General features: G+C 55.9%; 1 protein-coding gene across 1 annotated transcript; it reads left to right on the top strand.

Annotated features, from left to right (window-relative positions):
* Positions 1 to 1,202: 1,202 nt before the first annotated feature.
* On the top strand, positions 1,203 to 23,003 carry MKNK2 (MAPK interacting serine/threonine kinase 2). The gene is made up of 12 exons (XM_065579842.1): positions 1,203 to 1,442; positions 2,796 to 2,959; positions 9,258 to 9,339; positions 10,011 to 10,112; positions 10,496 to 10,593; positions 13,511 to 13,590; positions 14,290 to 14,363; positions 15,051 to 15,155; positions 15,656 to 15,711; positions 16,308 to 16,403; positions 21,364 to 21,558; positions 22,182 to 23,003. Exons 2-12 carry the CDS (start codon positions 2,912 to 2,914, stop codon positions 22,422 to 22,424), a joined length of 1,179 nt encoding a protein of 392 aa, XP_065435914.1. The 5' UTR covers positions 1,203 to 1,442; positions 2,796 to 2,911; the 3' UTR covers positions 22,425 to 23,003.

Below are 23,003 nucleotides of genomic sequence, written 5' to 3' on the forward strand. Positions count from 1 at the left end.
GGCTTGTGGGGGTGTTTCTGGAGTAGCGTGTATGTAAGGAAGGGGGGGCTAGATGTGGGATTTAGGGGTGGGCTGTCCCTGATCACGGTGCATCTTGTGGGATGGGGCTTGGGAAGCAGCGGGGGGCTGTGAATTGCTAGGGTGAATTGAATGGAAAAGGAAGGCAAGAAAAAAAATCAGGGTCTCAAGCTACAGGGTCTCTGTAGGGTGGCTCTGGGGAGGTGTTTGTGTCATGCTGTAGTGGAAGGGGGAAGAAATGGGGGTGTCTCTGCAGCAGTGAGTTGTGGGGGAGGGCCCGGGGCTCTGCAAAGCAGGGATGAGCATTGACTTCTTACTGTAAAGGCCCAAGGAGTCTATGCGTGTCCTTGTAGCCGTGTGTGTTGGGTGTGTGTGTGTGTGTAATACTGGGGGAAGAGGCAGGGCTCTGTCCCTGTAACTGGGGGGGGTTGGTGTAATACCAGGGCAACAAACAGGGGTCACTCGGTCCTTGTGGCTGGGGACGTTGCAATGCTGCGGGGGGGGGGGGGGAAGGGTGTCGGTCCCTGAGGCTGGGGGCGGTGCAAGGCCAGGGGAATGTTGGGGGGGGGGTCGGTCCCTGAGGCTGGGGGCGGTGCAAGGCCAGGGGAATGTTGGGGGGGGGCGGTCCCTGAGGCTGGGGGCGGTGCAAGGCCAGGGGAATGTTGGGGGGGGGTCGGTCCCTGAGGCTGGGGGCGGTGCAAGGCCAGGGGAATGTTGGGGGGGGGTCGGTCCCTGAGGCTGGGGGCGGTGCAAGGCCAGGGGAATGTTGGGGGGGGGCGGTGCAAGGCCAGGGGAGGGTGGGGGTCGGTCCCTGGGGCTGGGGGCGGTGCAATGCGGGGCGGGGGGGAGTCGGTCCCTGGGGCTGGGGGCGGTGCAATGCCGGGGGGGGGAGGGGAGTCACTCCCTGGGGCTGGGAGCGGTGCAATGCCGGGGGGGGGGAGTCGGTCCCTGGGGCTGGGGGCGGTGCAATGCGGGGCGGGGGGGAGTCGGTCCCTGGGGCTGGGGGCGGTGCAATGCCGGGGGGGGGAGGGGAGTCACTCCCTGGGGCTGGGAGCGGTGCAATGCCGGGGGGGGGGAGGGGAGTCGGTCCCTGGGGCTGGGGGCGGTGCAGTGCCGAAGGATGGGGTGGCTCGGTCCCTGGGGCTGGAGGGGGGTGGCTGTGTCCCTGCAATAGCTGGGGGGGAGGGGGGCTGGCCCAGACCGGTCCGGGGTGGCTGAGCCGCCCGGACTAGCTGCGGTCGGGTGGCACGTAGGGCGCCGATCAGCTGACGAGCGGGGCCGGCCTTGGAGCGCAGCCGGGGAGGGGAGGGCTATAAAAGGCGGCGCGTCCCGCAGTCGGGCCCCGTAACTCCCCCTTGCAGCGCCAGCGGCCCGGGCCGTGTGTACCATCAGCAGTGGCGGCAGCACTGCGGAGCCCGGGCTCGGTAAGGACTGAGCCGGGGGGTCCCGGGGGGGTGGAGTGCCGGGCAGGTGGGGGTCTCGGGGGGGGCGGACTGCTGGGCATGGGGTGGTTTCTGCGGAGGGGGGGCGGACTGGAGGGGAGGGTCTCTAGGGGGGAGTGGAGTGCAGGGGGAATGGGGGTTCGGGGGGGGGCAGAGACTCCCCCACACAAGACGCCTGCGGGGGAGGGGGATTACAATGAAAGTCCCTGGATCTGAGTAGGGACCGGGGAGTGGGTGCAACCCCCGCCCTCCCCCCCCAGCTGGTCTGGGGGCGAAGCGCAGGGACCCCCCGAAAGCAGCGGCCGTGCAAGGGGGGGCAAGTGGCTGTAGCCGGCAGCTGCCGTTGCAAAGGCAGAGACCTTTGTGGCAGGGAAATTGCTGCTTTTCTTGCATGGCTTTCAAGGGGGGGTGACCCCAGTAATGGGCCCGGAGCTGAAGCTGGTTGAGGGGGTGTGTGTGTGTGTGCCCGCGAGGTGTGTGTGTGTGTGGCTGTTTTTTGGGGAGATCAAACCCTTATAATTTCTCCCTTAGCGATACCTAGGGCTAATCTTGTGGGGGGGGGGGGTGAGGTGTGGGTGTGTGTTTTCCATTGAGGTGAGATTCTCTCCCTCTCCCCCCCCACCCAAAGAAGGTGGATCGATGAGCTGCAGATGACTCGTGTGTGCTGCAAAACCCCCTTCTCCTCTAGCGAGGAGGGCTGGGGGGCTCGGGGTGGTTTGTAGCCCAGAGGACCCCCTTCCCCCCGCAGCACATAAGGCGCCTGGGTGGGTGCCGTTTGCCCTGTCCCCAAATAGTGCTTGTTCAGAGTCATTCTCTTTGTTGTCACTGGTGCACGGACGCGCACAGGTTTCAGATCTTGCAGTGGTAGAAGCTTCTCCTCTCGCTTCTCATTTAGACCCAAACCCGGGGAGTTGTATTGACCTGGCTGCTGGGGGTTGGGGAGGGGGGAAGAGTCTGATGAGGTGGGGGTGGGTGGGGGGGTTATTCGCGTTGCAGCCTGTTCTGTTTGGGACTGGGGTTTGTTTTGCATGGATCAGCGGCGGGGAGCCCACTGGGGACCTGGGGGCTTTGTTTTGGTTCAGGTTTTGTGTGCTGGGGCAGCAGTGGGAAGAGGCCCAGGGAAGTAGAAGTTATGGCTATTGCTTTGAAAATAATCTTGATTTGTATATGCAAGATTGAGGTGCTGGAGAATTAATGGCTTTATAGGGAGAGGGCAGGCCATTCAGCCAGCATTAAAATGCATCTGTGCAGTCTCCTTGATTAAAAATGTCACAGGATGTATAGGCTCCCCAGAAGCCCTCTAACAATCCCGATATCTTTTTCCTTTTCCTCTAGGGTCTCCATCCAGCCAATCAGAACTAGCTCTCCTGTTTTCCCAATTTACTTTTTGCCCCATCTTTCTTCAGATTTTTTTCCTTCCCCACTTTTTTTGGTCAAAAAATCTCAACAAAATGGTGCAGAAGAAAACAGAAATCAAAGGTTTCCATCGTTCTTTCAAGGTAAACCTTACCGAGTTCTTTCTTTTGCTTTGCATTTAAGCCTCTGTTGTTGGTTTGGGTTTGTTTGTTTGTTTATTATTATTATTTAATTGACTTGTCAATTGATTTTTGGTTTGTTTACATCAAAGTTGGAAATTAGTTTCGTTCTTGTTTTGTCATGGTGTGACTGTAAATTGTGGAGGCGAATTTGCAATTTGGGTGTGGGTCCTTGGAAATCAAGAGGAAATTTGTCTTATACAAAAAATGCATGCTGGGCCTCTGGGACTCTGGAGCCAAGAGTAGATGGGAACCCTTGGAGTATTAGAAACTGGCTAGGGCAATCCTATTTTTGTCTCTTATGAAGACTGATTCTTTAGGTAATAAGGTAGAATATGTGGTGCTTTTACAGCTTAAAAGAACAGCAGACACATTAATATACAAATAACCAGTGAGGTAGTGGACGTTCGTGTTCATTGTTAGCTCGAAGGCTTTTTAATCTTCGATTCTTGCAGATTTAAGGAACAAATGACCAACCTAATGTGTCTCCATATGGAGAAATAGCTGTCAAACAGAAAACAATGGGCTGATTTGCAGGAGGTGCAAAGAGTTGATCTCTGTTGGAGTTACGGGTGCTCGATAGCTCTGCCAATCAGACCTCAGTGGTTATGTCTACACAGCAATTAAACACCCGCAGCCGGCCCAGGCTTGATGGGCTGGGGCTTGTAGTGTAGATGGTTGGAGCTCTGGGACCCTGCCAAGAGGTCACTAAGCATTGGCTGATCAGGGCCGGGAATAGCTACCTAGTCCTAACAGCTCAGTAGCTTGAAATCAGTGTGTGTTGGAGTATTGCTTCACCTATCCACAGTGGGTGGACTTCCTTGTTAGTGTTGCAACTATCACATGACTTCTGCTACCCCAAAAACCACCAAAGGAAATACAAGTCCTTCTCGTTATCTGAAAATGAGGGTTAGAGATGTTTTGAAAGCACTGAAGGCATTTAGGTGCACAAGTCCCATTGAGAGTCAGTGGGTTGCCTTCTTCTAAATTCATTCAGTGATTTTGCAAATCTGCTTTAATAAACTCCTGACCATGTTAATATTAAAAATCTCCTGCTACATACTCAGGATAAAGGGGATGGGAAGAAAGAAAAAACATTATCTAGGAGGAGATTTCCTGTTGGAAGGTGCTTGGCCTCCATTGCTGTTTTGATGAGTCTGGTATAGATAACCCACATCCAGGAAGCCAGGTATTGACCTGATTGGGGGTGGATTTCACCAGATGCCTCTATTAGGTCCATGTCTGCCCTGGGTCTAACTCTCAGCGCTGGATTGAGGGTTTGAAAAATGGTGGAATAAATCTTCAAACGTTAAAGACTCTTGTTCTTAAAATAAAATGACCAGAACAGCACTGTGGATTAGGATCTTCCGTCTCTCTGTCTGTCTCTCTCGGTGAGCTGGCGTTTTGAACTGTAAGTTGTTGTCAATTGCATGGCCACGATGTAGGGCAATCAGAGCATTGGTTCTATCGGCAGAGTGGCAGGGTGCTCTCCTGGGAGCTGACGTAGGTCTTGGTGTTGTGCAAGCTTCTACCTCGGAAGAGTTAGTGGGATGGACTGAATATTGCTGTTACCCCCCGTCCTGCTGATTTCAGTGAGTTTTGCATGGGGTCGCTGCGCACAGCATCCAGTGCATTTACATGGATGAAACCTCTTTGGCACTGGTGGGACACCCAAGGGGATGTCAAAATAGCCTTGTCTGCTGCTTTTGGGATCCTGCCACCCAACTTTCTGAAATCCACGATGAACATCCCTGGGAGCCTCTGTTTACTGCAGCCTCATGGGATTGTTCCATGGCTGCGCACTGGACTGCGACAGGAGGCAGCCTGCTATGAAACAGACCCTTTCCCCAAGGCTGCACCTCCTCCTCTCCTGTAAGGCTCCCAGTTATGACTGAGCTCTCCCTGACTCCACCAACACCCAGTTATGAGCGTCAGTTTTCTTGCTGTGTCTTCAGTTCTCTCTCGGATCAGGGCCCGTAAGGAGGATTCTGGTTTAGTGGGATTTTTTTTTTCCCTGTGGTAAATGTCTTGTCTGTGCATGACTCCCTATTTCTGAAGGTCGCTGTCTATTGTGAGGCTTGTGTCTTAGATTCTCAGGCCAGAAGGGACCATCATGATCACGTAGTCTGACCTCTTGTAGAACACAGGCCAGAGAACTTTCCCCAAAATAAATAACTTACTCCAACTGTCCCCTAATCTTGGTTGAAGGTTTTTAGGCCAGCAGCGGCTTTTGTCTTGCGGCGAAATCTCTCTAAATAGCGCTGATTAGAACAGAATTAGTCCGTTGCACTGAACCAGCCAGAAGGGCTGCCTTAACAGCCTAGTTCTCTTGTATGTGTCAGCATGTTGTGGATTCAGGATATGGCAGCTGGTGTAGGGAGTTGAAAGACTCCATGAATGGTCTCGTTTGTTCGACCCTCTCCTTCTTTCACCTTTCAGGCCCCATCCTGCCAGATGCTGAGCGACCCTCGAGTCATGCTGTTGAGGGCGCTCAGCACTCGGGGCATTGGGTGATTTGTTGGGTGTGTGTCCCCCCCGTCCCCTCCCCGCCCCGTGCATAACTGGCTCCTGGAGCAGTGCCCATTGCAGGGTGATGTAACTTCTGTTTTGTCTCGTGGTGGGGGTGCTGTTACGTAACCGCCTCATTCCATAATAAACCTGTTGCTGGGTAAAAAATGGGAGAGGATGTGGAGTTAGTGGGTTGGTCACCAAACATCTAAGTAGAAAAATAAAATAGTGTGGGGGAGGAAAAAAGGGGACGAAAGGGAAATGGTTAGATTCTCTCTAGAACGGAGAAATTCCAGAGACCCTGTACTTCTGGTGTTTAGCATGCCTTGCTACAGAGTCTCTCCTAATGATTAGAAAGCCGCTGGCTCTGGGTGACATTGGGTAATAAGGGGCACAGTAAAAATGGGCTCCTTTGGCGGTGTTGCGCCTGCAAAATGTTGATTCTTCCACTGACAAACCCAGGAGCTCTTCTTACAGCTAAAAAGACACACAATCTCCTGCAGAGGCTTGCCTGCAAAGTGTCCCGGATTCTAGGGGTTCTGAATCGTCCCCTCTCGGGCCGCGCTGCTGAATGCAATTGGGCTGGCCTTCCACCAGGAGACAAAGTAAACACTGCTTTCTAGCTGTTTCTAGCCGTTAGGGACGCTTGTGCCAAGCCCTGCTGATTGGCTGCGGGGGCAGCTGTTCATCTGATCCGGCCTTCCTCCTGGCTCCCCTCCTAGCAGGCATGGCAGTGGGGCGTGTGTGGTTTGTTTTTAATTCAGGGAGAATTCCGCCTCCACCCAAACGCATTTCATAACCGGGGGAAGGCTTGTACTTTGGTTAATGAGCTTTCTTGGGGGGCAGGGGAGTGTCCTGGGTCTTTAGCTTATAACACTTCCTTCTTTCTTAGTGCTTCCCATGCAGGGATCTGAGTGTTCTCTCCATGTTACAATTAGGGAAACTGAGGCACGGAGCAGTGACGTGATTTCCCTCACTATCCCCCGCCCCCCATGTGTCAGATATAGAAGGGAAAATAGGCCCCAACTGTCCTATATAGGCCGTCCCCTAACTCAAGGCAGCAGTTTGGCTGTTCTGGATCTGGGTGCATCTCCCAGATAAAGATCCAAGGCTGGTTGTCAGCACTGTACCTGTGCCTTTTCTAGTGCTCGCAGTGCATTTCACTGGTGACCTCTAACCCCCCCCCACCCCACCCCTGAACACTCTGCTCTGCCAGTCATGCATCAGTTTGATGATGGGGGACAAAAAATGATGCCACACTCGTGTACAGCACTTTTCATTGGTAATCTCCAAGCACTTTTCAAAGGAGGGCAGTATCATTATCCCTATTTTACAGATGGGGAAGTTGAGGCACAGAGAGGTGAAGTGACTTGCCCAAGGCCACCCAACAGGCAACTGGCAGAGCTGGGAATAGAACCTGGCTCCTAAGTCCCAGCCCAGCAGGCCATGCTGCCTGTCCCCACCTCCTGGTTGCATCGGGACCAATTTTGGTTGCTTTGGGACCTAAAATGAGAGTGGCTTCCAGGTCTCTGAAAGCACAATCCTAGCACACACCCAGGGCCCTGTCCCCTTTCTGCTCCGGTCCATGACTTGCCGGCTCAAGCATTCAACTGGTCTGGCCAGTTTGTCCCCATTCTGCCGCTCCGGGGTTCAGTGGCTGGACTGATGTCTCAGGGTGTTCTGCACAGGAATTAAACCCCCACCGCTGGCCTGTGGCAGCTTACTCAGTCTGCGGGGCTGTAAAATAGCATGTAGGCGTCAGTGCCGGCTCTGGGACCCTTCCCCCTCGCAGGTGTTTTTGCCATGTAGACATCCCCTTAGTCCCACCCAGAGCTCATCACTGCAAGTTGCATTAAGAGCAGTAGCAAAGCGTTCTCAGGCACGTGTATGCCTCCCCAGCACCCAATCCCGTGCTTCGTGCAAACCTCCCTCCGCTCTGAGTGACCCCAATTCAGCTGCCACCTGGCACCATCCCGTGCCCTGCAAACTCATGCTTATCCCTTCCCCCACCCTGTGCTAGAGACTGGGGGGAACCGTCCTGGGGGGAGTGCTTGGTGACGTCCCTGGCTGGGATGGGGCTGCTGCGACTCCGGCTTCCCTGAGCCAGTCAGGTGAATAATGGGTCCCTCGCTCTGAGGAGGTGTGAGTCATGAATGAGCAAGCCCCAGGGGAAGGTGCTGAGGGAGAAGGAACCGCCCAGCCTGTAGCTGGTCCTGGCAGTGGGATGGTTTAGGTTGACACCCAATCAGGCCATGTTGCTTCACCTGACGCTCCCTTAGAAATGTGTATTCCTGCTTCTCTGGCATAGTTGCAGTGCCAGCCCCTACTCACCTGGGAGCTGATGGCAGGTCAGGGTCATGTGGCATACCAGTCATGCTCTGTTTTTGCTTCTTACTTGCATGGAGGCTGTTGCTACGTAAAACAGCCACTCGCTCCGGGGTTTGTGAAATGCTGGGCGGGTGGGGTGAGGGGCTGGGTGGGCCCGGCGATTGGGAGGCAGGCCTCCTGGGCCTTGGTCCTAGCTCTGCCGCTCACTTGCTGTCTGACCCTGGGGTGAGTGGGCAACGGAATCTGTGTCTCAGTTTACCCCTCTGTAAAGTGGGTAGAAAACTGGGGGGGGCGGTGTTGAGGCTGAATGTAAACATGTTGAGATCCTGGATGACTACCATGGAGATCATAGAATCATAGAATATCAGGGCTGGAAGGGACCTCAGGAGGTCATTTAGTCCCACCCCCTGCTCAAAGCAGGACTAATCCCCAGACAGATTTTTAACCCAGTTCCCTAAATGGCCCCCTCAAGGATTGAACTCGCAACCCTGGGTTTAGCAGGCCAATGCTCAAACTACTGAGCTATCCCTCCCCCTCAATAGCTGCAGTGTTAGCTGCCTCCACCAATCCAAAGTGGGAGCAGCTGGCTTTGTTCTTACCACAGCTCGGGGAGAACTGGGGATTTCTTCTCTCTGGTTTGGGCCAAACTGCCCCCCCATCCCCTTTCCGTATCGTCAAGCTCTGGATCGACCGGCCTAACCGTGACTCCAGAGCCTCACCTCAAACAAGTGACCTGCTGGGTGTGCCAGACAGCTCCTTGTCCCGCTTCCAACGATCCTCTGAGTCATTCCACCACCGGAGCCAGGGACTGGGCACTTCCATCCTGCCTGGGCTTCTGCGTTCCAGCTGGGAAGTGAGGGACAGGGAGCCAGCGTTCTGCTTGGGCTCATCTTAATGAGCAGAGACTGCCAGCTATGGGGGAATGTTCTCCTTGAAGGGTCCATTCTCTGTTCCAGAAACGAGAGTAATTTTGACCCATCTCAGTTGTTGGGGACCCTGTGGGGCTGACCCTGTGTATGTTGCAGCTCTGGTTAGTTGGTGTTAGGTATTAAATTGTCCCTCCCGTAAGTTAGCCACTGTCTCTGGGAAGGCTATTTCTGAGGAGGTTTTTTTCTCTAGGCCCGCGTGTAAGGGTATAAAAATGAGCTGTTCTGGGGTGGAGGCGAAGGGACTTTGTGTGACTGCAATTCCTAGTATGCAGCGAGGTATGTTGGTGGGATTCCCTTGGGGGGAACCCAAGCCTGTCTGGTGGAGCCACAACCGGCTCCATGGGACTGGCGTTAGCTGGCTGACAGGCTGGGATGAAGATATTCCAGGGCAGCAGAGCGGGATGTCGAGACCTAGAATAAGTGGCGTGGAGACCCTCAGCGGCTACCAGCGTGTTCGTGTGTGACTCACCCTGTTCTCCTCTGTTCTGAACCTCCAGGGCCAGAACCCATTCGACCTGGAATTCTCCCAGTCAAGTCACCTGGATTCTGTCTTCAACTTTGAGTGCCCGCCCCGCCCCGGTGAGCTCTGCAGACTGTGCCTGACTTTTTAATACCCGGGTTGGGGAGGGATGAAGACTGTTGAATGTTGGTTCTTTCTCCCCATTCTCCCCTCCACCTTCCCTCTGGGAAAACGACCATGGAAAATTCACCCTCCTCCCTCTTGAAAACAGCCTTCAGATGCCAGGTTGGTGGCGGCTGCTGGTGGTAGAAATACCATCCCCAGCAGCTCTGCTGCAGGGCAGTACTTAAGCACGTGTATGACTTTAAGCACGTGATGTGTGTAGCCTCCCTGAAGCCAACGGGGCTGCTTACTAGCTCAGACGCGTGTCTGGAAGATTGACACCCCTTCCAAAATCTGTTCCAAGCTTAAGCCTCATCTCCTGCGGTTTGCTAGGAGCCCACTTTCCTTCCCAGTAAAACTCACGTCCTTCAGGGATCCTCTCACCAAACCTTTCTGCTACAGTCCCTGAACTGTTCTCTCATATCATTGCCTTGTTCGCTTTGCGGTGAAGGCACCTGAGAACTAGGGTCACATCTGATCATATAAAGCGTCAATCAAGGACGCTACATCGGATCCTGTGTGGCTAATCCATACCTGAATCCAGAGGGCGTATACAGGAGGTGAGGGTTGCGCTGTATGGACGCTGGTGTGGTGTTAATGCTTTCCGCATGGCTTTGCTTTGGGACAGACATGCCTTCAAGTCAGCCCATCGATATCCCAGATACCAAGAAAAGGAACAAGAAGAAGAAACGATGCAGAGCCACGGACAGCTTCTCTGGGAGGTTTGAAGGTGAGAGGTGCAGGAATTCACGGGTCGGGGGGGGGTCCTGCTGGCAATTCAGGGGGGGCGCCGTTTGCCCTCGAAATCCTGGAAACCTCCTGCTCAAGCAGGCACTTAATTTAATGAACTTCCCACCTGCCCCAGATCAGACCCGATTCAGCCATGCAGACTCACCTGAGGAGCAAAGCGCGGTATCATTTGATCACTAGCCGGGAACTGAAGCCGCAGCTGGGCTGTGCGGCAAGAACGCTGTGCCCTGTCTGGCGTTGCAGCCGCACATCTCGGGCTCTGCACCGAGCGCCCGGGCTGGAGCTGACTTCTGCAAACCTCCCCACCCCCAGAAACCAAAAAAACAAACTGTACTGAAGTGAGGTCAATTCTGCTCCCCACAGATGTCTACCAGCTGCAGGAGGAGGTGCTCGGGGAAGGTGCCCATGCTAGAGTCCAGTCCTGCATCAACCTCATCACCAACAAGGAGTACGCCGTGAAGGTATGGGCTCTGAGAGGCCACGTGGTCGAGTGGGTAGGGCACCGGGCTGGCACTGGAGAGAGCTGGGTTCTGTTCCTGGCTCTGGCGATAACTTCCTTACTTTGACCTTGATTTCCACTCCCACCCTTAATTTGTCCTGTCCCTCTAGATGGCGTGTTCTTGAGAGTGGGCGCTTAGCATGTTGGAGCTCTGATCTCTGTAGGGACCTATTGATGCTACTGTGATACACCCCATAATGAGGCTGGGAGACTCGCCCCACCCCTCATCCTAGAAGCAGGAGGAGAGGGCAGTGGGAGGTAGCTAAGGCTTTAAACTGTCCATCCACCCCAAACTTGCCTTGGGCCGTCGGTGAGAGACGGAGACAGACTGGACTTTGGTGCTTGACCCAATTGGGCTGGCTCTGCTTGGCCTGTTTTGATGGGCTTCTGCCATTAGCCTCCCAAGAGACAGAAGGCTCTGAGCCAGCCGTGTGCCCATCAAATGGCCTGAATGGGCCAGCGTTGGCGCTGGACCCTGCGGAGCGGGCGGCAGCGCTGTGTGCCCAGGGGAGGGGAGACGGCTCTGTAGTAACTGCTTGACGGAGCAAATCGGAGTAACTGCGACTAAGCTCGATAAAAAGGGATCCTCCGAAGATCGCTGGGGAAAGGAGTCTCTTGAGAAGACTGGCTCACTGAGCGTAGGAGATCCCCTGGACCAATGACCGGTCCCTGTAAACTGCTGAGGGTTCGTCCCTCCGTGTGGGAGGGCAGCGCAGTCAGATCTTTACTCGGTCCTGGCTCAGTGGCGAACAGATGCAGCTGAAGATCGTAGATATGGTCCAACTTAAACAAGGCGCCTGTGTAAGACTAGATCCTTCCCCCTCTCCCCCCCCCCCCGCCCCAACAGAGATGGGCTCACTGCCTTGTGACATCGCTCAGCTTGCTAACCCCGGAGGGGGGGGGGGGGGGGAGGCGGCCTTATAATTAAGGTGCTGGCTAGGGGTCATGAGAGCTGGCTTCTACTCTGGGCAGGTCTCTTTGCTTCTGGTTCCTCCTCTGTGAGGTGGGGTTGATCCCTACCGGGCGGGGGAGTCTGGGAGGGTAAATTAGGGCTCCCAAAGCACCTGGGGAGGACAGATGAGTGGAAAGGATTATGCTAGTGGGACGGTTACTCATTTGTGTGTTGGGCGTCTCGACGCCTCCCGGCAAGCGGGCGGGAAGCAGAACAGGTCCTGGCGAGCCCCCTTCCCCGCTGCCTGTGTGATTGCCTGCCAGGCTGTTGGGACTCCAGACTAAACCTGTCGAAGCACAGTGCTCTGTCGGGGCTCAGGTTAACGCAGCGATTCTCTGCAGGGCTCCCCGGAAAGAGCGCCGCTGTCTGGCGGTGTGCAAAGCTGGCACAGACCCGGCCTGTTTGCTTGGTGCTGCGTCAGCTGCACAGACCGGACAAGGGCCGGCCGGTGCCCCTTTGCACTGAATAGCGATTGGTTCCTTGGCATCAGGCGTCGCGATGGCGGTGTGCTGGCATCTATGCGGAAGTGATAGGCCTTGGCTGGGTGCCTGTGTGGAGGGAGGGCTGTGAGGGGTTGGGGGGGGCCTGCAGGGTCATGACCTTCTGAAAAAGGGAAGTGTGTTGGCTTTGGAGGAGAGCAGCTGTTGGCTGTTTGAGGGCTGCAGTCTCTGAGGAGCGTCTTTGCTTGTACAGGGGGCCGCTGGCCAAGCTGCCCCTGGGAGGGGAACAATGCTGCCCTTCTCCAGCAGCTTGGCACCGCCTCCTGCCTCAGCAGAACAACAAGGGCCGTGTGTATCGAACCAGAAATCAGCCCCTCGATTTCAGACACTGACGTTTTTTGCTGCAATAAAGCAAAGGGGAGAAGCCCTTCTGGGAAGTCTGAGGCCATTCCATGGGCCAAAGCTAGCGGCATGGCATGGAACTGCCCCGTACCTTAGTCATCAGGACGAGGATCTCAAAGCACTTTCCAAACACCTGAGCCTCAGGCCCTGTGCTGGGGGTCTGGGAAGTAGAGTCACCCATGGGGAAACTGAGGCACTGAGCGGGAAGTGACTTGCCTGAAGTCACGCAGCAAATTGGTGGCAGAGGAAGGCACAGAGCCTAGGAGTCCTGACTGCCAGCCCTGCACTCTGCCCCGTATGCTGCCTTGGTCTCTTCTTAGAGCTCCCTGCCCTGAGCCGCCTTTGCAGGAGGCTGTACTCTGACCTCTGCTCTACTGGTGTAAATCCAGAGCAACTCCACTGCAATCAGCGCTTACTCCGGATTTACTCTGCTGTGGCTGATCCCAGCCTGTGGCCCCGCTTATCTTGTATATTTGGCTGTCTTTGTACAAGCTCTCTCCCCACAGAGCCTGGGGAGGAGGGGGAGGGGGCCCTTATCCCTGCAGCCAAACCCCAGGGCCAGGCCTTTGAAGTATGCGTGGGCCTCTGTTTTGCTTGGCGCAGTAGACACGTGACCCTTTGTTTGGCTGTCCCCCTGGAATGAGAGCAGCTCCTCCCCTGCGGAGGGAAGGGCGTGGAGGAAAAACTGGCATGGCTAATGCTGTCACCTCCCTGAGGGGTGGGGGAAGGAAAGCAGCTGGTTAACCCCTTCCAGGATCTCTGAATGGAGCCAGGCTGCCTGGCTTGGTCCCTAGGACCACGGCAGATCTGAAATCTGCTCTGCTGAAGATTGCCAGTGGCAGGGCTCTGGGATTGTGTGGACAGGGTGCCGTTTGGCTTCTTAACTGCTCTAGGGGTGTGTTTTGGCTTGTGTAGCTAGGACGCTGTAGCAATCCAGTTTGGGATCTGAGCTCCAGCATCATTCCTACTAGATCCCCTTCCTGCTCCCTGGGACTTTGGGGGGGTCCAAGACTCCCCCTCCCCCCCTTGAGCAGCATAAGGGGCCATGGTCAGTCTCCAAACTCCTCTCCCTATTTCTGTTTCAGATAATTGAGAAGAGCCTTGGACACATCCGGAGCCGGGTATTCAGGGAGGTGGAGATGCTGTACCAGTGCCAGGGACACAGGTATGGGCGGGAAGGTCTCTGGTAGGCCTGAGCTGTACTGATTCTTGGGATCTCTGTTGCTGGCTGGGTGGGCGGGCATCACTTGAGCATACGGCTGAGATTTGCCACCCCACGGCTCTTTGCAATCCAGGGTAAAGGTGGGAAGATGTGCTTGCTGCCATCTTACCTTGGTGGGCCGGTATGTGAGTTAAAACCCTTCTAGAGCAATGAATATAGATCTCTTTTCAGCTGGGTTGACCCACCAGTGACCTGCTGAATGCTGGAGATGACTCCGAAGGGCTCCTCCCTCTTGTAGGCTGGGGGCAGGGTTTGGGAAGAGGGTGTTTGTTGCATTTGTGGAGCGTTTAGTCTCCCTGGGCAGAATAGTAAGACCAGCTCCCTGAGTGATGCTCTTTCTCGATAGCAGCGTGTTGGCCAAGGGAAGCATCTGCTAACAATTAGGGCTGTGGTATAGCGAAGTCGTGAAGCGGGGCACTGAAAAAACATCCCCTGGAATGCTGGGAAACCAGCTGTGGGCCCAGGGGCCTTCTGGTTCCAATAACTGAAACCCAGTTCTCCTTGGCGCCTGTCCCACGTCTGCACGCCCATGTGCGCTCGGGGCGTGGAGGAGCCAGCTCTGGGAAGGCCCTGCGGCTGGCTGGAGGGCAGAGCTGATCTGATCTGATCTCTCCCCCGCCCCCGTCCCCGCTCTCCTTACAGGAACGTCCTGGAGCTGATCGAGTTCTTCGAAGAGGAAGATAGATTCTACCTGGTGTTTGAGAAGATGCGAGGAGGTAAATATCCCCGCAGGACCTCTGCTGCCTCTTTCCGCTTCGTGGCATCGTTCACCTCTGGCTGGCGGGGCAGGGGCTGTGTTATGTAGGCCAGGGGCTCTCAACCTTTAGGGCCGGCATTAGGGGGTAGCGAGCAGGGCAATTGCCTGGGGCCCCACGCCACAGGGGGGCCCCACAAAGTTGCTCGGGCTTTGGCTTCAGCCTCAGATGGCAGGACTGGGAGCTCTGGGCTTCAGCCCCACACTGTGAGGCTTCAGTTTTCTGCCCTGGGCCCCAGCAAGTCTAACACTAGACCTGCTTGGTGGCCCCCCTGAAACCTGCTCGTGGCCCCATACGGACCCCTGGTTGAGAACCGCTGATCTAGGCTCCTTTCCCCCCCACCCCCCAGGGCCTGATGGAGACCCCTTCCGCCAGCTGGGAAGCTCACAGCTTGGCAAGGATGAGTCCCGTCATAGCCCATCACCATTCAGCAGTGCCCAATTCCCTCCAGACTGTCGCTGCTGGCTCTTGGCCTGCAGAATCCCTGGTCCCAGCTTCCCGAACGCTCTGGCGGGGAGGCTCTCTGGAGCCAGGGCAGCACGTCTCTGCCATTGTGTGTGTGTGGGGGGGGGGGGGGGTGAGGGGGGGTGCTGAGGGAGAAATGCGCGGATGAGGCCCTGCTAACAGCCGCCATCTTCCCTCCCCCAGGCTCCATCCTGACCCACATCCACAGGAGGCGCCACTTCAACGAACTGGAGGCCAGTGTGGTGGTGCAAGACATTGCCAGTGCCCTTAACTTCCTGCACAACAAAGGTGAGGCGCGAAGGCTGGGCACTTCCATGGGGTTGGAGGCATGGGCTGGGCGTGGGGGGGAAGAGTGGGTTCTTATTCCTCCTTGCACTGGGAGAGCCCAGGAGCCTAAGGCCTGAGTGTTTATGTCCAGCGCCACCCCTTGGCCACTAGAGACTCTCTGGGAGGACAGTGTGGTGGTGCTAAGGGAGCGGGGCGGGGACTCTGTGTAGCCCGTTCCCCAGGTTCCTAGGTGATCCCTTCCCCAGACAGACGTGGTGCCTGGCCGTGCCGGCCTGCCAGAGCACGCAGGGTGTCTTGGGCCCAAGCGCCTCTCTGGCCGTTGGGCTTCCCAGAGCGTCCCATAGCAGGGTGGATCAGGCCTGCCGATGAGGGAGCCAGCCCCCCTAGTCGCTGGGTCTTCCCCCCACCCTGCAAGCCCTGGGCTGGAGAAAAGCCAGGCTCTGAACCGTCCCAGGAAAGCAGCAGCCCCTGTTGACTCTGGGGTTTCTTGTTTTTAACAGGTATAGCGCACAGGGATTTAAAACCAGAAAATATTCTCTGTGAGAGTCCCGACCAGGTGAGTGGCAGGCGGCCTGGCTAGCAGCACGTCCAGAGACGCTCCACTCTTTTGCTCCCTGGCTTGGCAGGAGCTGGGGTGGCCTTGGAGGAGGGGAGCTCCTCTCCAGTGGGTGGGTCAGCCTATTGCTGGGATGTGGGTCTGGGCTCTTGGGGAGCCTGGGCCCTGCTTGTGTGGGGAGGGCACTGGTGGGAAGGAGGTAGCACGAGGTAGGGGAGGGGTCAGTGGGCAGCTAGACTGTGATGTTAACCCTTTGCATGCAGGTTCTCAGAAGGGGCCTGCCCCCCCTCCCCCAGGAGCAGGCGAACCAGAGAAGGAAGTCCGCTCCGAGCTGGGGGCCGGTTGGCTGACTGGGCAGTTTTGCTGTTGATAACCTCCTTTGTATTGCAGATGGGTGGAGGGCAAAGGCCAGATTTCCATTTGCTAAGAAGTGACTCCCAGGGGGGAGATTGCTGGGGTGATGCATGTGGGCCATGGACCTGTCTAGTGTGTGTGGGGATCTCCAGGTCACCTCTGGCCTTGCATGGTGAACTTCACAGGCGCGTCGCAGTTCAATTAAGTGATCGATGTCTTTGGCTCTCTCTGTCCTGTCCTAGGTTTCCCCTGTGAAGATCTGTGACTTTGACCTGGGAAGTGGCATCAAATTAAATGGCGATTGTTCCCCTATCTCCACCCCTGAGCTGCTCACACCTGTAAGTATTTCTGCCCCCTCGTTAATGTGAGAGGGGGTGACTTCGTTGGCTTTTGCGGGGAGGATGGGACTGTCACGGAGAGAGAGGTCTTGAACCATCGACTGGCTAGCTACCAGCTGACTTGTGGGAGTCTAAGGCTGCTTATAGATGTCTGGGAAGATGACCAGCATTGTGCATTTGTGGCAGGAGTCCTGGCCACCAGGGCTAGACGTCTATCTACAGATGCTGCCCGCTTGGCTCTTTGCTCTGCTTGGAGCACCAGCTGGACTTCGGCAGTTGCCTCTGCTCTGTCACCAGTGTCCATAATCTGTTGTTTTTAGTGGCTGTTGGACTTTTCAACAAGGCTCCATTTGCAACTCTGGCCCCCATAACTACCCTGTACCGCGCCTGGCACCGGCCCAGGGGCATTCCTGTAACTGGTTTTCCACCCAGAATAGAAACTGGGGGTTGTAATCCGGTGGGGAGCCTGAAACGTGCAGGCACAGCCAGGCATGCTGGGAAGGCTGTGGCTGAGGGAGATAGAACAGCCGTCCCTGGGTGATGGGGGATTCCTGAAGGAGACGAGCCTGATGTTGGGTGTCTCCAGGCAAAGGGCCTTCGAAGGGAGCTGAGAAACGTACCCTGCGGAAAGGGGGGAGCGTTAGGAAACCAGAGGGTGTGTGTGTGTGTGTGTGTGTGTGTGTGTGTGTTGCATACACTGGTCTCTGCCCCCTATGGGGTTGGGGCGATCAGAAAACCGGCTGTCTGCCGCGCGCCTGGTGCTGCTCTCCTGAACGCCTGTCCTTGAGAGGCTCGTGCATTAGTCATTCCTCTCGGAGAGGGGAGTGAATTCGAGAAAGGGTTACATAATGCGTTTTTAGCATGCCCGGCTTGCTTTCAAACGGGGGAGGAGGGTGGCGCACTGCCAAGCCAGGGCCGAGGAGAAGGTAAAATCGAGCCTTAGCAACAGCTGGGCCTATTGGCTGCCGGGAAGGAGCCGAGTGGCTTGGGCTGGGGGGGCGGGCTCTGCCGTTCTCTGGCGGAAGCTTACAGAAGTGGGTCAGGCGAGATGTGGCCGGGAACGGGATGGGGGTGGAGGGGGACGGAAGTCTCTGACGTGCGGCGTTGGTTGCACTGGGGTGGGGGCATGGGAGGTTGTTGGGCCCAGTGCTTTAGATTTCAGCGCCTCCTTCTACTTTCAAGGCTGGGGCGTGAGGACTCCCTGGCCTGCTTTTCATGGAAGTAGGGGCTGTGGCGCATAGACTTCCTTTTCTCCCTGCTGCCTAGGAGGGACTATTCTGATCTAGCGTGAGCTGGGCCAGAGAATCCCACCCCCGAACCGTCCCCTCTGCTCAGCCCATCTGCAGCCCGCAGCGTTTCCAGAACCCCTGTGGGGAGCAGGGCTCTCGCTCACCCGGGCAAACGCTGCTTGGTTCTGGGAGGCAAGAACTGCCTGGCACATGGGGTCGGGCAGAGCCCCCACGCCCTTGTTTACTGGCATCGAGGTCAGTTTGGGTTCACGTGTGCTTCAGGAGGGCAGCGCCGCGGCTGATGCAATGGTGGTATCGGGAACATCTCCTGAGCCTAGGAGCGCTGGGAACGCTGGGTGGGGGTGGGAATCTGGCGAGACACGCCGAACCCGCCCGCCCTCCAGGGGAACTCCCAGCCTATCTGCCCAGCCCCGCCCGGGTGTTTATCTCCGGGGCCGCTCTGCTTTGCACCTTACCCCCAGCGCGGCTTATACCTCCGGCTGGGGTTTCTTGGTGACAAAGTTCTGCTTTCTGTTTCCTATGCTGTTGCGGGGTGGGGGAGGGAGAGAAGCTGCTCTGAGCCCCTGGGGTGGGCATCAACCCTGCCTGGGTTCTCAGCTTGCAGAAGGTTGTTTTCCCCCCCCTCCCCCCCCCCATCAGCTGTTCTGCTGCTTGCCTCTCATTATAAGCGATTATCTGATGGCTGTGGGGTTGTTTCCCTCCCCCACAAGGCCTGTGTGGGCTGATCGGTCACATGAGCTGGGGCTGGAAAGCCCCGCCTGGGAGGGGGAAGGGACCTTGGAGACATCTGTGGCTCTGGTTACATCAGCTGTTTAACTCCTGCAGTTCCCGTCACTAGCTCACTGAATGCAGGACCTTCCAGTGCCTTGAATTCTGATGTCCATTATTTTCTCCCCTGGGGATCAGCCTGGGGCGGGCGGGGGTGTGTGGGTGGGTGGCTCAGCCAGTTTTTGGCTGTTGTTCACATCTGGGGGGCCGTTGGTGTAACAGGAGATGGGTGTTGTTTTCCAAACAGCAGCCTCTTCCTCCCCCACCCCCCATACGGTGCATTTCCCTGATTACCTCTGGTGTCCTGGAGAGTGGATCAAGGTGGCTGCATGGCCCAAGGCACTGCACCAGGTTTGCTGTGTTTTCTGGAAGCACAGGTTCAAAACCAGCTTCGGGAAGACAGTGGAGAATTCAATAGGGAGGGATCTCTTCCTGTCCTTCAAGTCCGGTTCTTGCGAAGGGGCACCGGGCATTCAGTTCCAGCCCTGCTGCTCCCATTTCCAGGAAGAATGTGGGGGCAGAACCTTTTCCCCCCTCTGGGACCCTTCACTGTAGTAAAGAGGGAAGGAGCCTGTATAAAACGAACGTGCTGAGTTCAGAGGGAAACCTGCAGAGTGGAAGGAAAGGGCTGGGTGTGGTGTGGTCGGACGAGATGAGCTGTAACTTCTATTAGAACAGTGGTCCCCAAACTGTGGGGCATGCCCCCCTGGGGGGGGCACAGAGAAACATTCAGGGGGGCGGGGAGGGAGCACCACCCAGCCCTGCTCCTGGCTGTGGGTCCCCTGGAGGGTGCAGACCAGATGGGGGGTGGGGGAGGGAAATATGACCAAAAAGTTTGGGGACCACTATATTAGGCGGTCATGTGCTATCAATCTAGTGCCCGTCAAGGGTAGAGTTGGAACTCAAGCATTCTGGGTCCATCTTGTGACTTCATCCAGATTGTACCAAATGTAAACGGATTTGAGTGGAGGAGGCAGGATCGTCTTGAGGTTGAGCCACTGAGTTGGGACTTGAGAGAGCTGGCCCTCTGCTAGCAAATTTACAAGGAAGGCGAGGATCTCGGACACTGTAGTGACGGGACAGTGGCATATGTGCGGAGAGGCCGTGTGGTCTAATGGGCTGAGCACTAGACTGGGATTCAGGAATCTTGGGATCTATTTCTGGCTCTGTCATTGGCCTGCTCCTTGGGCATGTCACTTCTAACCCCTCCGTGCCTCAGTTTCCCCCATTAGTAAAATGGGGATTATGATGCTAACCTCTTTTGTTAAAGCACTTTGCAGCCTGGTCACGAAAAGTGCTACATGAGAGCGAAGTATTTATTATTAAGATAGATATTTAGATACTGGGGGGGGCTTATAGAAAGTTGCTTTTCTCCAGTGATTAGCCAGAGTACAGCCAGGGATGTAACTGATCCGTCTCCTGCGGGGACACCTGGGTGTCTTTATTGTGTGCGTCGTTCCCTTTGGCTCAGCCGGTGGTCCCAGAGTCGTGTCTAGTTCCGCCCTGCTCTTCAGTGGCATGTTGGGACCTCGGGGGATGTTCATGAGGTGGCTGTGTGCAGCCCTTCCAGGAAAAATGGATCTGCTTACAGCTCGTGGTCATCAGCTCCTGCCAAAGCAACGCTTGGGAACAATTTCCCAGAGGGACTGTTGTGCATAGTTAGCTTGGCTTGAACTGCTGGGTTATGTCTGGGAGCCTGATCTCAAGAGCTCTGGGCAGAAAATCCTGGAAGCCCCAGTCAGTTATTAAAATAACTTCTCATCTCCTCTACCTCCTCCCACTCTGAATATGGAGAGTGGGGTGGGCAGGGGCTGACCTGGGGGGTGTAGTGGTTCTCTAAACTCATTGGCCCACAAAATAAGCCCTGCCCTCCTGAGGCGAGGTGCAGACACTCGGCCGGGCTTGCTGCAGTGTGGGTCCAGCGCTCCCTGCTGGTGGAGCTTGGGTGGACAGGGGCACACTGCACTTCCCAGTGCCGTTGCTGGTTCCGCTACCACGCGGTCGCCTCTTTGGAGGTTTTCTTTGTAAGCATCGGCGCTAGAGACTCGCCCTTAAAAAGAGAGACTGGCAGTTCAGGGGAAGAAGATGGCAACTGGCAAGAGGGGATGGGATGCGATATTCAAGTCCTGAGAGCAGCTGTGCTTTTCCACCTGGCTCCTGCTGCTATAAGTGGAGTAGGATCCCATTGCGTGGCAGAGACGTTTGCAGACGCCGGGAGCTGGTGCTGCCCGCCCTTCCTTGGCCGTCTGTCTCTACTACGAGCAAATCTCTCTTCGCTGCGTCATCTCGGCTGAGGACAGGGTGGTGCGGCCTCGGGTTGTTGCTTCTGCTCCTTGCCTCTGGCACGGCTGTTCCTTTGTCTTTCCCAGGTCCCTTCTGGCTGGAGCAACGCTGCCCGCTTGGGCCTTGCTTCATTGCCAGCTCAGATCTAGGATTTTAGTCTGTTTATATTTGGGTGAATTTGGCGCTCAGGCAACTTGCCCACGGATCACAGGGTTTGGCGCTAGCTGTAGCGAGGGGAGTTGCTGCACCATCGACAGACGAACCTACTGGGGTTGTTACTCCGCTGGTTCATACCTGCAGACGCTGCCGATCGCACTCTAGGGGTTCTGTGATGGGGCATGAACGACTTGGTGATGCCCATCAGACCCAGGCTCTACGCTCTGGCACGGCCTGCTTTGTAGAGATCCTGCTCCACATTTGGGCCCTGGCTGGTCGTGGATTGTAATATTTGGAGCCGAACCTTCAGGGTAAGGGTTGGGTCTGGTGTCTCATGGTAGCAGGGGACTGAGCATTTGCGATGAACTGTAGCATCTGGGGGGGCATCTGTCACACCTAGTCTTCCCCTCCGCGGCATCTCATCGGATCAGTGCTGGATTCTGGAGGTCCAATTGCCTGGGGCCCAGCTCTGAGTAACCCTGCCCTGCTCTCCCTCTCCGCAGTGCGGCTCTGCCGAGTACATGGCTCCCGAGGTGGTGGAGGCCTTCAACGAGGAGGCTTCCATCTATGACAAGCGTTGCGACCTGTGGAGCCTGGGCGTCATCCTGTACATCATGCTGAGCGGCTACCCGCCCTTCGTGGGGCACTGTGGCACCGACTGCGGCTGGGACCGCGGCGAGGCGTGCCATGCCTGTCAGGTGAGCCAGCCCCTCTGCCTGGCAGCCTGGCCCTTGTGTGAAAGGAGCTCTCTTAGCTAGCAGCAGTAGTAGGTCCATTATCCTGTCTGGCACAGCCCCACACACTGCACAGCCGACCTCCTTCAGCACATTAGCCCCCGGCTGAAATAGCCACTTGAAGTCGCCCCATGTGGCTTTCAGTGCAATGGTTTGACCTCTGCTTAAAGAACCCTCTCTCTGGCAACTAATCCTTGTTGGTCACGTAGAGCGACTTTGCTGGACATCTGACATCCGCTTTCCCTGCACACACAGAATGCAGCTGGTAGGGTTGAGAGGGATAGCACAGTGGTTTGAGCATTGGCCTGCTAAACCCAGCATTGTGAGTTCAATCCTTGAGGGGGCCATTTAGGGATCTGGGGCAAAAATCTGGGGATTGGCCTTGCTTTGAGCAGGGGGTTGGAGTAGATGACCTCCTGAGGTCCCTTCCAACCCTGAGATTCTATGAAGGTTGGAGATTCTCTGCTTAGCTTCAAGCCTCCCACTCGCCTTGGGAGGAGCTGCCTCCTAGGTTTAATCAGATTGCACGGAGGATCACTTTTACTTCTCTAAAAATAAACTTTGCTTGGGTGCCTCTTCTCTTCCAGAACATGCTCTTTGAGAGTATCCAGGAAGGGAAGTATGAATTTCCTGATAAGGACTGGGCCCACATTTCTTTTGGAGCCAAAGATCTAATTTCCAAGCTGCTGGTTAGAGATGCCAAGAAACGGCTCAGCGCGGCCCAGGTCCTCGAGCATCCTTGGGTGCAGGGGGTGAGTTCTGCTCTGAGGACGTTTGATTCCCCTTCTCATTGTCTCCTGAGCTGCAGATCTTGGAAGGCACTCTTCTAACGTCTAACTTCATAAGATTCTGGAACTGATTGTGTGGGTTCTTGGCACAGCTGTGTAACACGGCTAGGAAGCTATGGCCATGTAAAGTCGGTGGGTCAGGCCTGGACTGAGTGACCCGAGAGAAGGGAAAATGGCATTAAAAATTAACTTATCTGGAGGCTCAAACTTCCAGAGAGAGCAGTTCCCTTCAACCAGCATTATGATCCTTCTTAGCACTTCTATTGAGCCTCCCACCTGGAGTTCTCAAAGTACTTGACAAACAGCTGAGCTTCATGATTTCCCCTGCTCCGCCCCACCCAGAGAGATGGATGGTTTATTCCCATTTCACAGCAGGGTAAAGTGAGGCATAGGGAATTGGGGGGAGGAATAGCTCAGTGGTTTGAGCATTGGCCTGCTAGACCCAGGGTTGTGAGTTCAATCCTTGAGGGGGCCACTTAGGAATCTGGGGCAAAATCAGTACTTGGTCCTGCTAGTGAAGGCAGGGCTGGACTCGATGACCTTTCAAGGTCCCTTCTAGCTCTATGAGATATGATTTGCCCAAGGTTCCTGGCGGAACCACACTAGAGCCTGGGACTCCTG

This window comes from Chrysemys picta, unplaced genomic scaffold, assembly GCF_011386835.1.
Source record: "Chrysemys picta bellii isolate R12L10 unplaced genomic scaffold, ASM1138683v2 scaf938, whole genome shotgun sequence".
Lineage (NCBI taxonomy): Eukaryota > Metazoa > Chordata > Testudines > Emydidae > Chrysemys > Chrysemys picta.